The sequence below is a fragment of the Poeciliopsis prolifica genome, unplaced genomic scaffold, assembly GCF_027474105.1.
Source record: "Poeciliopsis prolifica strain line A6 unplaced genomic scaffold, Auburn_PproV2 SCAFFOLD003, whole genome shotgun sequence".
In the NCBI taxonomy this organism is placed as follows: Eukaryota; Metazoa; Chordata; class Actinopteri; order Cyprinodontiformes; family Poeciliidae; genus Poeciliopsis; species Poeciliopsis prolifica.
This window is the reverse complement of record NW_026562378.1, coordinates 1351533-1366091: the sequence shown is the minus strand read 5'-3', so window position 1 is coordinate 1366091 and position 14559 is coordinate 1351533. Positions and strand designations below refer to the sequence as shown.

The 14559-nt window shown below is 40.9% G+C and overlaps 1 protein-coding gene across 4 annotated transcripts in view; it reads left to right on the top strand.

The window, feature by feature from the left end:
- The first annotated feature begins 3773 nt into the window (after positions 1-3773).
- slc41a1 (solute carrier family 41 member 1) overlaps positions 3774-14559 on the top strand; it is a 31517-nt gene continuing 20731 nt past the window's right edge. Inside the window, exons 1-3 of one of the 4 annotated variants that reach the window (XM_055023916.1) lie at positions 3774-4029; positions 8127-8168; positions 8904-9246. In XM_055023916.1, coding sequence (XP_054879891.1) covers positions 8917-9246 — 330 coding nt within the window. In that variant the 5' untranslated portion in view covers positions 3774-4029; positions 8127-8168; positions 8904-8916. Of the gene's footprint in view, positions 4030-5077; positions 5185-8126; positions 9247-14559 lie in introns of those variants that run through there. The other 3 variants (XM_055023913.1, XM_055023905.1, XM_055023908.1) reach the window with 3 other exon arrangements.

The following is a 14559-nucleotide window of genomic DNA, read 5'->3' as shown; positions in this document are numbered from 1 at the left end:
AATCACTTAAACCACAGTAAGCTACTTGATGTCACTGCTGAGGGTTCCGACATTCAGCTGACATGGATGGATTTGCACGCTGCTGAGGCTGAGTAAGAAGGCTTCTGTGTCACAACAGGCAAACACAAAGCTACCCGTCCCCTGAGGATGAAGCAATTACAGAAGATCTCCAAGGATCAACATAAGACACACAACAAAACCAGCAACAGCAGTCCAACAAGCTGATGAGGTACCATTTCTTGTCTTGTCTACTCTTAAGACTCTATGTGACCCACCAACACAAAATAGTGCCAAACTCTGAAGGACAGGAACAAGGACACATGGTTTTCAGTCAATACTTGCCACACTTGATTGAACAGCACTCTGAGATATCCAAAGCTTGGGGGTGGGTTGTGACATGACAAAATGTTCTGTCATATATATATATTCTGTCATATATATATATATATATATTTAAATCTCCATCTATTTGATTTCTTTTGAAGAACTTAGGCTTTCAAAATTATGTCCTGTTTTTAGTTTTCCCTGCCTCATCTCTTGCAATGGGTAAAACATCCATCCATCCATTCTTTATCTTACACCCTTATCCCCAGTGAGGACAGGAGGGATGCTGGTGTCTGTCTCCTGAGGTCAAAGGGCAAGAGGCGGGGTACACCTAGGCCAGGTCGCCAGTCTATCACAAGTGGGTCAAACAACATATTTCAATTTGAAATGTACTGCCTGAAGGGAACGGCTACCTTGTTTCTTGTTGAAATATGATTAACTGGATTGGCAAGAGATTTGAGTCAGCGTACTGTAACAAGAATTTTAAGCCAGATGTCTTGCTGCCTTGGTGTAAAAACGGCTGGTCGTAAACACAACCTGTGGTAATTTAAAACCAGTTTGGTGTCAGCACATTCCAAACTATGTCTTTCATGTGGAATGTTGATTTTGAAAAGGAATATGTGAAGAGAATATATCTCTGACGTTTCATCCAAATCATATGTTCCACATTTTGTTCATTCTTAGAAGTCTTGTGAACAAACAGGACTTAGAACTACAGAACAAGACTCGTCTGTCACACCTGGACTGTAGGCACAAAACTGTAGACAACAAAGCTTGTGGTTTTCTTTTCGAGCTTAAGAATGCAACTGTATATACATTGCTAGTGTCTAAGATCTCGAGCAGAATCAATCTGATGTAAATAGGAGAAGGTGAAGGTCTTAGAAAGGAAATATATTGATGGTTTTAAAACATACCATTAACTAATAACTGAAAATTCTCATTTACTGGCTTGAAGAACAAACTTTTGTGGCAAATTACTTCACACATTTTTAGGAAATCCTGTGTAAGAGATACTTCTGAGGACAATTCTTAAAAACCAGTCTAAAGTTCAGTCTAAAGTTGAGCTTGGTTTCAGTGAAGGGCGTCACCTGACCCTGATCTTGTTGGTGGACTAGATCTCAAGTTGAGTACAGAAGGGAAGGGTGTCTGGTCTGGAAACATCAGGATCTCATATTTGCCTACAAGCCACAAACTTTAATGTACAAAGGGACAGTTTGCACTCTTATATCTGAAGGAGTTGAAATGAGAGTCTGAAGCCATACTTCTCTATGAGAAGGAGGTTAAGTTGCTCTCTCTCGGTTGAGGAACAATCTTTGCTTCAAGCTCTTGAAGTTTACGTATTTTGATGTCCTGTTGATGGATTAGTGCCTGGTTAAGTTCACTCCCTGATTTAACGCACCTGGATCAAAAGATTGCTCGTTAGAAGGCCTAAGAAGAACACTGATATGCTGAAAGGGTTGTTGGTACCAGGGAGAGAACTAAAACGTGCAGGATGTCGTTTTAGTCGAGGACCAACATTGGGGACCCCTGGATTAGTGCTGGTCCTAAATGGCAAAGCCCAATATTTATGAATCATGACTAAAAGGAATATGGTCCTAAATACAAAGCTGATAACAGTGTGAGGAGCACCTGGGCAGCTCGAAGCCATTGCTCCTCCACAGTAAAGGTGGTTAAAGCATATAATCAGGGCAACTCCTGAGAGAGAGCCCCACAATGAGCTGAAGGTTGTTAGAGGGGAGATCAATGTCCAGGTTTTCTTCTTGGACATGATGGACACATAGTCTGAACCAATATGCCCAAACTTTTTCCACAAGTCATAAGTTCATCTTGGTTTATTTAGACTGCAGCAATTCATAAGAAATCTAACTCAAACTTCATGAGGCCTATTTCAGTTAAATGGGTGTTGAAAGGATGAGTTCTTGCCGCCTTCTAACTGGTCTGAAAAATTTGATCAGGAGTGTGATTTGAATCTGTAATGGTAGATGGAAAAACATTTTGAAATTTTTGCTACATTGCTACTTTGCTACATTTGGTCTTCAGTATACAAATGGAGTCCCTGCATTTGCTTCACACGTAGCAGCAGTACGAAGGCGGAGCAAAGCCATTCACCAGCTCTGTAACTGTAAGACCAAATGCAAGAATTTTAAAACCAGTGTTAGGTTCACTGGAAACAGAGAAGGGGCAAAAATATCTTGTTGAAATGTGTGCATCCCAACGCTGATTTTTCTTTTCTCTCTCAAATTGTGAGAAAAGAAAATCTTCTCCGCTCCCCAAATTTAGCCCTTACAGCAGAACGCCCGTGTCCCGTTTTTCCATTGTATTTTCCGAGGTGAGGGTTAAGGGGTTTTAATCACTCTTACAAACTCAATTAAAAAAATAACTTCTCCACATAGCAGTTACAGAAACAACACAGCTTTGAGTTGTTTTTGAAACAGTTTAAAATAATAAAATTAGCTTCAAAATAAAGAGAGTAATCCAAAGGAAAGTGTTCTTTCTTAGCTGTTTTCTAATTGAACAGCTGAAGCAGCTTCACATTGTTGTTTTGCATTCATAGTTTACATAAAGATTTAGCTCTGAACATATTTATTGTATTTCCTTCTCTGTATGTTTTTGTTCTGTTCGACACAAGACTGGCATCCAATCTACCATGCTTGTGCTCCTTTGAGAGCATAAATAAAGGTTTTGGAATGTGGAAACTTACAAATTATAAACTGCTTCACATTTCGCAACAGCATTAAAGTGTTACAGTGTATTTTAAGCCTGGCGGGCCACCAGGCTTCACTTGCTCCCCCACCAGGCTAAGCGTTGTTTGTATACATTAATAACAGTGACAGTAAAGACAGATCAAGCTCGATACACAGCTGACGCCACGCATTGGACTGGGCACAAGGGCGTGTGTACCAACTGTAGATCTGCCCATTGGCCTGCTCATGCATCTTTGAATTTTTGTAACTTTTTACATTTTTTTAACACTCAGAACACAGAGTGCCTTTGCTGGACTGCCCCATTATCCAAACAGGGTTTCTGGAGGAAACTACATTAATGTGTTTTATTTGTAACTAATGGGGGTGGTTTGTGTTATGTTTCCTCTAAAGAGGATGATAGAAATTTATAGGTAACAATTGCATTGAACTCTGACATTATCTACAGGCAAGGTGATGATGGCAAGTCAACTTTATTTGTGTAGCACATTTGTAGCCACCTGTCAATTCTTAGACCGAAAATAAGATGGCAAACTAGGGAAAATGTGAGGTCACATTTTCTGATAAAGGTCGTGTGATCTGTTGGTTCTATGACGGTCGAATATTTTGCTAAATTAGATTCAGATTGGAACGAGGAGACGACAGAAGCCCAGCAAGCAGCTGGAGTGAAACTCTGACGTCATCTAAGCGGATCACGGATTATGGTGGTTAGCTAGCTAGCCGTTGCCATGATACCAACAGCTGCTCAACGCACCGTCGCGCGCGACCAGCATTCTGACCACTTCGAAACGGAGGCGAGTTTCGCTTTAAAGAAGCTTTAAAACGAGCTAAAGTTTCGTTTTAAAGGCGCTTTACAACGAAACGTTCTTCAAATCATGATGTAAAGGAAATGTTTTTACATTGCGATTTGATTACGTCGGCCTGCAGACTTTTCCGTGATGACACAAAACCAACCTGAGCTTGTCGAAGCAGGCGAAGTGAGACAATGGCGCTGCATTGTCAGGTATGACCCACAAAGACATAAAGACATTACTGATGCTCACCCGGGACAGGGGGACAGGCCTGGAAACGAGTTCCACCATCCCCGAATCTTCCACTAATCATTTCATGACTTCCTATCATAATTATCACGTAAAAAAAAATCATAATTATAACTAAATGTCACATTGAATCTCATATATGACTCTGAAGGTCGAAGTGATCCTGAATCTCATAATTATGACTCAGTCTCATAATTGTCACTTATAAAGTCTAAATTATTACTTTGTATTTCATGATTACGACTTTGTACATCAAAATTATGACTTTTTGTTTGTTTTTGGGGTTTTTTTTCATGTTGGAAATGGACTAATCTTGTAACTGGACTTGTTTCTTTGGTATCTACTGTTTTTACATTGCTTTTTGTTTATTTAACCAATTGACGTTCTAACTTGATCTTTTCAAACTATTGTCAAAACCACTGTGTCACAAAAAAACAAACAAAAAGTTTTTTAAAAAATCGACTTTTAGGCCGGTGTCAGGCAGGTTAAACCCTCCTGGGTCTAATTTATGTCCCATGTTTGTGGATTAGTGACTAAAGGCAGCCAGGTCTGGTTGGAATGTTCCGAATCTGCGTGAGCGCCCATTCATTGAGTGAATGTAGGTCTATTGTTAAAATTAAACTTGGGTTTGAGCGGCTGGTTGTAAATTAGTCGGCTGCCATCGCGGATTTTCCACTGGCGTTGGGTCTGCGCAGCCTGATGTGCGCAGCCCGAGACCAGACCGGTGGAGCCCCGGCATGTCACGCACTGCAGAGGCCCGTGCTGTGGCCTCTTGGCACCCCCTTCCTGAAGTGTTACGGAGGCGCATCCATGCTTCCGCGGGCGAGCGGCGCTTGGAAGGTGGGGAGGTTAGAGAGGGATGTGGAGGGGGGGGAGTGCACTGAGTGGACGGGCGCAATGGGACGGGGGCGCAACCTCCGCCACGAGGGAGGAAGGGAGGGAGGGATGGTTTAACTATTAGCCACCACCAAGCATTAAGACAGCTGTGCGGAGCCGGTGCCGTACATAAGGCGTGCGCATAGCGGAGGACAGCGTTCAGGCGGCCGCCCGGAGGCTTTGTGCGCACTCTGATCTTCTCTTCCCCGCTTCTTCCTCTCCGGATCTCTGATAGTTTGGAGGTAAATTTCTTTCTTGAGATCACATTTCATTCAACGGACTGTAGAGCACAGAAAGTTTCATTTGGCGAACAGTGTATGCCGTTTGGCAAACAAATAAAATCTGCATGTCCCTTCATTATAAAGAAATGACTGAGTGTTTTGTGGAGATAAATGTCATGCGTTTTGGACCCTTCCGGTGATAGCCGCGGTGACACTGAAGTCGGGCATCACAACAGAAAAGCCCCTCTAACCCGGTAAAAACGAGCAGTCAGAACAGAACAGGAGGGCTCGGCTATTCAGCCCTTGACCAGGAGAGCACTAATTTACGCCTTTGCCATGTTGGGTTCGGGCAGCGTTGGTCCTGACTACTAAGCAGAGGATTGCTTCAGCGCGGAAAGCCAACAGGCTGTGCGCGAATGTCGCAACATGCAGCCGGAGAAGGCTGTTCAAAGTCAGAGAGCACTGCAGGTCCGCAGACAGACATTTCTGATATAAGCTGTGATTGATTGATTGATTGATTGATTGATTGATTGATTGATTGATTGATTGATTGATTGATTGATTGATTGATTGGCAGACATAAAGCGATCTAGGTGAATGTTCGGTTTAGTTCTGAACAGGACAAATTCAAGGAAACTTCTCAAACTTTATGTATTAAACTCATTGATAAATTCAATATTAAACTGTATTGGTATAAGAAAAGAGTTATATTTACCATTCTGTTTTTTTTATGTTTTGTTTTTTTAAGGGCACTAAAATGCGCTTCAAACAATACGGATGACAAAATTGTCATTATTTTGAAATTCCAGACAGTTTTAAAGCAATTTCTCCTGGATAAAATTCATAGTAAAAAGTTTGCATTTTCAAACAAGATTACAAAATGGTCCTCCTTGAAGTTCCCTGTACTTCAGGGGGTTTCAAAGTGTGGGAGAGCTAGATACCCCTCGAGGGAGGCAAATCGGCAAACGCGAAATAAAACCCCAAACCTTTACCTCTAAATCAGGTTAGCAAGAAGTGCAATTAGCAATCAGCAGATAAATCAAAACAGTTAGGCTACTAGTCATGTTTCAAATTGCCATGTACATCCTGATCAAATTTCTAATTATGCTTTACATGAATTACAAATTAGCGTGGTTTACAAATCATATTGCGCAACAAACATGAAGTAATTTATTTAAAATACATTCAATGCTATTAGCATAGACTGGAAATAAGCCCAGACATCATAGTCACTTCACTAACCATGCTACCACGAAAACACACAATTAAAATAATAGATACAAAGTATTGGTCATTGGTAGTTCTGCCGAATTTTTAAGGACCCTTAAATCGTACGCCAAAAATAAGTAATAGTCCAATTTCAGGATCATAATTTGTTTTAAACACAATTTTATGCAAAAATAACTCCACAATGGAGTTCTGTTCAGTGAACATGAAAGTGAAATAATTGACAAAACAAGACCTTCAAACAAATCCCAGCATTAAAATGAACAACTTTCAACAAAAATCATCCAAACAACCTGAATGTTGGTAACTACATATCATGTTCTACGTTCCAGTTTTGGGGCAGGCTTCTACCAACGCCATTGTCTGGATGAATGGCTTGATTGCATACAGTACAATTGGCTTGGTGAAGTTAGCTAAATGTTCGCAGTTACTTTCTTTGGTTTATGTTTTTGTTCTCATGTGGCGCCCACCTTCCCCTAAACAACTGTGGTGCCTCGCAGGCGGGACATGCCCCACACCTTGGAAAACCCTGCTATACACTCTAAAACCTGCTGGGTTAAAACAATTCCACTCTTTCAAAAGTTTATTTTTAAGAGATTGTTAAAGTGACTTATATCTAGCTGACAAAGATTGAAAAGAATAACACACAACCTACATTATTAAATTAAACTCTAAATTTGGTTTGACAAGTTTTTGGTTTTAGTTTGCATTGATCTTAATCTGAAAAATATCTCTCTCCTCAAAACAATTATGTTGTTAGAGCTGTTTATGCATTCAAAAATTTAAAACAAAAGTAAAATAGAATAGAGCAGAAAAACCAACCAATTAAGAATGAGTGTTAATAAAATGCAAAGAAAAACAGCATAAAATCCAATAAATATTTGATCAGAATTAGAATCAGCATTATGATCCAAACATTTAGGGTTTGAGATTTGTGATGGGCTGATAGTTGGTCGTTTTTTTTCAGTTTAAACTGAAAAGCTGTTAGCTTCTCGCTGTAGCTTCTCTTAGCTACTGTAGTTTCAACTAACTACATAAAAGGCTAACAGGAACATACTGTAACCATTCCATAGAGTGAATCAAAGTCACTAGCACCACCTCCTGGCATTAGTATACTGTACAGCATTACTTGATCATTTCACTTCCTGTTTCATCTAGTCGAAAAGGCTCAATGCAGTTTGATTGGGTCATTGTAAAATTAAAAATGGCGGCCTCAACATACATGGCTCAGAATTTGATTTAAAATGACCAACCTCTGCCCCAACTCTAACCCAGCATGGAGGTTTAAACCCTTTACACATACTTGGCTATTGTCAACCCTCGAAGGTAAGGTTTCATTAAAAGGTATGGTCTTCAAATACGATGTTGATATTATGGTCAACTGCATCCTCTCTGCTTATGTATGTTTAGCAGCATTTTTGAAATCTGGTACTGGATGAAACTGGTTTAGTCTCATTGCAACAATACCAGAGATCAAAACCTGAACTAACAGAAATTCCATGTCCTACACAATGCTTCCATCAAAGCAATTGCTTAAACTTGCTGCAACCTTGTCACTTTTGTTTCTATTCTTAAAATTACGTTAGTATTTGATAGGACTCCATTGTGCAACTCAGCATAATTATTGTAAGGGATTAGGATTGGTCAGTTGAATCATGACTTCAAAAAATAAATCTGAAATACCAACAATGTTTCTTTGAAAACTAAATAATTGATGGATATGTTCTTTCCCACAGGTGACTGGCAACTCTGGTTTGGGAGGTGCTTTTCCACAGCTGGTAATTTGATTCTTATACAGAAGATCTTAAAATATCCTCTTTGAAAGGCTTCCAGCTATCACATGGCGTAAAAGGAGACATTTCCAGGCTGGTGCTCTGAGCAGGATCCCACACTGATCAGTGTCTGCAGAAATCAGGCTTCTTCAGTGTTTCTTCAGCTTGTACTGGACTTTAAAAGGCTGTTTACAATAGACCGGTGGGGGGTTAAGCAGTGAATCCCTGAGTCTACTGTTTTCTTTTCTCTTTTGTTTTGAACCATGATGCCTTTTCTTTTGCCGGCCCACCCCTAGCACCTTGCAGTGAATGGAGAACATACTGGTTCTGCTTCCGAAGCACCGACAGGAACACGGGCTCTGCAGAAGCACGGCTGCATGTGCCTTTCTGGACGTCTTTATCAATAGATTGATTTTCTCTAAATCTTTAGTAACCAGCCATAGTCCCTGTTAGCCTATTTAATGGGATAAATCAACTGGACAGATCAGGTGCAAAACCAGATCAAGAAATAAGTACCAGTCTGACTTTTCCCCCAAATATTGTCCTAAGGAATTCTTACATTTTCTTGCTGAGTGCACTGTCTGTCTAAGGCCTCCGCATGGTACTTTGGTCAAAAGAACAAGATAAACTCCCTGACATCAAGATGTCCTCGGGGGACATTGAGATGAAGAAGGAGGGAGGTCCCTTGACCCCAACCTTCCTCAGTTCTAACTGCTCTGTCCACCCGCTGATCCTCACCAGAGGCCCAGAAGAGATGAGCCCACAAAATGGAGGCGAGTTCGAGCTCACCGAGGTTACGTCTTTCACGGAAAGGATTGGTGAGACCGGGGAAAACGAGGAGAGGTCAGAGATCGTGGTGGCTTTAGACTGCCGGGCCAATGCCAAAGGTCAACGAGAGGAGGATGCTCTCCTGGAGAACGCAAGCCAGAGTAACGAGAGCGACGACAACAGCATCAATCAGAGCCCTGAGCCACCAGCGCCGCTCAAGGAGACATCCGTTTCCATCGGTCTTCAAGTGGTTTTTCCCTTTCTGCTGGCTGGCTTCGGAACGGTGGCAGCAGGAATGTTGCTAGACATTGTCCAAGTAAGTTACACTGCCACACAATAATCCAAAAAGTTATCATCCTAAAGTGAATTAGAATTTGTTTTTGCACTAGATACAAGACCAAATTATGTTCTCCTTGCATGCAGTCTCTTTCCACATACTGTAGCTTTTTACCACCACTCCAGATCATGTATGTTTGGTTAATTGGCCACTCTAAGCTGCCAGGACTGAATGGTCCTTAAGTGTGAGAGTGTGTGGTTATCTGTAATGTGTTTCTCTGTGTTTTACTAGTGGCTAGCTCACAATATACTGTGTTTTTCATCCACTTACTATTGGAAATAAGAAACAGGACCTGTAACCCAATAAGTATAAGAGGGCATACAAAACAGATGGATGTTTAAGCTTGGAAGTATATTGCTTAAAAGAGTTTAATCTGATCACTGAATTATAGTAGATGGTACATTCTAACTATATCAAGTTAGACTGGATGCAACTACCCTTGCTTACAGCCAGGTGCAGTTGATGGACATCTTTTTTAACCAATGTCTTTTTAAAGCAGACAATACACACCTAGACACACAATGAGAAGGGATTGTCAGTGGAACATTATAATCACATGGCTTATTGAGGCTTGCATGAGTCATTGCTCTTGCTGGTTGCTCTTGGCCTCTTTAGGAGATGCTTGGGTATTTACATAACCTTTTTCTGCTTTAGGCCCATGTAGTCTTCTCTCCAGGACTTGACCATGCTGGTAAACAAAGTGTTTTAATGACCCAACACAATCTTTAGTTTGCAGTTAGATGTGCTGGGAAGGTCTTTTTATTGTGGTAGGCAGTTAGAACTAGATCTCTCAAAAAACATATATTTTTTTAACCATTTTGAAAATGTGTGATTCAAGAATTACTTGGGCTCTTTCTGTTTGATATGTTTCAATTTTCCTACACAGGTCAAAGTCAATGTGACAGTTCATTTTTTTTGTAAAAAGTTAGCTTGTAATGCAGAAAAGCTGTAGGTATTAGCCTGCCAGGAGACCAGTACATTGTGTACACGCATACTGATGGCAACATGGTGGACCCTCAGAGACTTAGCACAAAGAAGAGGGTGGGGGATTGAGGGGGAGAGGGCAATAAAGTTTACTCTCTTTGAGCACCTGAAATGGCAGCACAGTGCAACAAAGCTAGAATCTGAGGGAAAAGCAAAGTACAGTGTGGGTGTCAGGGCCTCCATTATTGTGTGGTGAGGTATACTCACTTAACCAGGAATGCGGAGATTCGAGTGCAAAAAAAAAAGTTTTCATGCTGCTTCAGCATAGGCACCATGCTGTTGGAATTTCAGAAAGAACTCACAAAGAATGTTGTGTCGTTTTTGACTACTTTGTCACACTTTTGCCTGCAGGCAGTCCTGCAACTAGTGTTTGTTCTGAGTTTTCCAGTGAAGCTGAAAACAACTGAAAAAAACATCCAGTGAGTTCTCCTGAGCATCTAGCAGCAGATCACCTCACTACCTAATTCCTTCCTCAAGACACTATGAAATGCTAACACAGCTAATCCTGCCTGCCCTTGGTGGAGGGTGAATGTCTGTCTCTAAGTCTCTGTCTCACTGGTCTGATCAGACAGCACTTCTTAGGAATTTTAGTGAACTTAAACACTCCAGAGCCACAGAAATGTCAAGTTCATTCATTTTCATTAACAAAGTATAGAGATTTAAGCTTTGATACACAGATGAGTATGTCGGGGTTTTTTGTGTCAGGCATCTTTTATATATGATCTTGGTTGCTATGACCATTCAGAGTACATCTGGCCTCATTCCCACTGAAGGTTGGCATCGAAAGAATAACCCACTCTGGTTTAGAAGAGGAGACTTCTGCATAGTTTTGTTCAGTGGCCTGGCAGCTTCATGGCCTAAAACTGTCTGTTTCTTTGTGTCTGGGCTACAAACTTCTAAAGTTGACTGGTTCAGTTGGGCAAAAGTCAGCTAATGGTAGCTTTCCAGTGGATAATAGGTGGTTAAATTAATAAATTTCAGTCACAATTATTGGAGTGCTAAAATGAAGAAAAAAAAAGAACAAGGCTGACCAAAAGATCTGACATATTGTCGTGGTCATCTGTCTAGTCTGTCTTTGGCTGTAAAATGTGGTGTTTGGTTTTGTAGCCATAAAAACCCCAAGACCAGTAAAGCCTCAAAAACAAAAATCTAAAAATAAAAGCACCAGCAAACATAAAATCCTACTTTGCGTAGGACGCTGGCCAGCCCTTTGCTTCCCATTATTTTGGTCCAACCACATCCACTTATCTGGTTTTCACTCGGCAGTCAACAGGAAACCAGAATGTGGGTTTAATTCTTCCATAGAAAACCATCTTACCAACAGCTGGCCTCAGGGTTGTTTAGAGAAACTGAAAGGATGACGATGCAGTTGTGTCATCATTCTTTCTGTCTGATTATTCAAATGATGCTTGATCCTGATTGTGTAGATCAGATTATTAGTGTTATTAGTCACCAGAGCTCTTGGCTATGAAATTCTGATGATATCTATGACCACTTCTTGTTGTTCAGTATATGAGTCACTGAGACTGGAAGGATTAGTCTGATGTCCCCAATTCAGGCTAATCTTTTACTCTGTTAAGAGTTCTTATGAATCCTTGGAAATTGATGTGTTGCCTATTTTCCATTTGTTAGATTGAACAGATCACATCAAATGTCTACATCCGTGATGCAAACATTTCAAATGTGAAGCTTTAGTTTAAAGCTCACTTTGGTGGTCTTCTACAAGACAAATATTGCCACTCCAATAATTGCTTTCAAATTTTTCCACCTCAGGTTTTCTTACAAGCTAAACAGAACACCAATAAATTGGAAAATACTTGAAAAATATTTGAACATTTCAAGAGCATTGTTTGTGTTTACACAGTCACAATCATACAGCTGCCTATTAAAAATTTAATATTGTCACTTGTATCATTATCACAGTAGTACAGCAAAATATTGTGACAAAACTTTAAGTTTATGTTGCTCACCCCTGAGTAATGGACTCAAAAGACTTCAGAAGAAGAGTATTCTTTATTTTTGACTTTGAATTGTGAAACATGTTTGAAAACTAAACGCTAATCATTCTTGTATCACTTAATAATTGAGCGCTACTTTGTTCAAACAAATCCAAATAAAATTCAATATCATTGCAGATCATTCAAAGGACATATTATGACAAAATGTGGAGAAGGTTTAGTGTTTGGCACAATTTTGCAAAGCAAAGTATATTTGTCCATAAGGTTTTGCTTTGACTCCATCATGAATTCAGGGAAGAGGAAAATGACACAGACACCATATGGCCTATTCATATGGTTTATTTTCTGTGACGCCGAGATGCGGTGACACCTTCACATTGTACATCAATTGCACACATTGCAGGTCTGGCTTCTCTCAGTACAGCAAGTGCAGGGATCACAAATAAAGTGGAGCCATGTTACTCAACTGGGTAACCAGACCCTCGTGGGGGTTGCATACCAGAGCTCCTATAAGTCTGTACACAGAGGTACTGGTCTGTCCAGTGGAGTTCCTAGAACTGAGGGAGGGGGACCTAGATTGGCTTAGAGCCAATGTTCTAGGAAGACAACAACATATATCACACCGGGTGAGTCAAAGAGGGAGATAGGGGAGGTAGACAGAAGTAGATTGAGAGAGCGCTTGAGAGCATGCGGCTGTGAAAGAAGTGCTTCTAGGCTGCTGGGTCTGCAGGGGGCAGCGAGCCAAAGCCAGGGCCTGGCTGTTGAAAGGAGCTCTGCTTGGCCCGGCGACAGCTCCGAAAGGGTTTGAAACATGCAGAGGATCTGGTGCCACACCTACTGCACACGCAAACACATTGACGACATCACGTATCAGCCATGTGCATCTGCTGGACGCAACCCCCAGGAAGTGCAGAGCAGCTGTACTTCGCTTTCGTTTAGCTTTCCGAGAAGGAAGTCTTCTCAACGTCTGACTTTCCTTTCCTCTTCTGTTCTGTTTTAGCCGTACAGAATATTGATTGAGCTCAGAGTAAACTTGAGAGAATGTACAGGAGGCCCATGGGACTGGCCTCAAAGATAAGCACTTTTACTGCCTGTAGATCGATGTCAGCAACATCAGCCTTCTGGACAGAATAGACCACAAACCTGCTATCACTGCATGAAGCCTTAATAGAGGCAACAGCACAACACAACTGTGACAGGCCCAGGGACTTACAGGCAACCCAGCTCTGACGGGCTGGCCTGCAGCCAGGCAGGAGGTTATCGAGAGTCAGGCCCAGTAATATCAGCTCGAGGTTTCATTAAAATGCTAGCCAGCAGATCGAGTCACATTTCCTGACACGTGCTTGACAAAATGTATGATCCTCACAATCTGACACGTCTAAGCTGTCTTTAATATTTAGTTGTCCGAGTCTGTAGCTTTTTTTTCTCATCTATAAGATCCGGTTGAGGAAAGTATACAGAAAAATATGAATTCATTCTAAGGTTTGGAGTATTTAAGGAAGTTTATACAATGCCTGTGGAGTGATATCAGTAACACATTACCGACATCTATTCTAATCGGACTACGAACGCATTACTATTTCAAATCCAGTAATCAGATTAAAGTTGCTTATCCAAATCACTGTGCATTACTGTGTGTTACTATTTTCTTTTGTGTTTTAATTTTATTTCATCTGTGCTTCTTGGGGCATGATCGCCATTTCTATATGACAGTTTCAGCAGCGACAAAAATGTAAACAATGGAGAGATGTGCATTTTGTTGTTGGAAAAACAGGAGCTATTTTAAGTTTCCGTCAACATGTACAATTTTTATAAGTGGCTTTGGCCTTGTTTTTTCTAAAATTGCTTGCAAATTTAAATTGTCACGTTAGGGCTTGTTTTTGAACATGAAGTTGCTCATTTGAGCTTGAAAATAAGAAGAGTCACATAATAAGCCCCAGATGTCACCTGACATCCAGGTAGTTTTAGTCAGGCTCACCCGGTCCATCATTTCCCAAATGACTTGTCCTGCTGTGTCTTTGTTAATGTCAAAGACACAGCAATATTTGCTGTGAATGACGTCGAGCTCCGCATTGATGATAGTTATACAGAAGTTAAACCAAGACTGAGAACATCATAGGTTTTACATCCTGATTTGACAACAACTTCACAGTCTGTCCACCACCTCCATTTCCTCCACCATGGACTGGTCACTACTTCATCACAGAGCAACACAGACACAAACAGGGTAAACATGTGTACATGCACACAGTCATACCTAAAGATAGACCAGTGAACCTGACAGGCATGTTTTGGATTGTGAGAGGAAGTTGGAATAACTGGAGACCAAAAGTACCAAGGCTGGGATTCA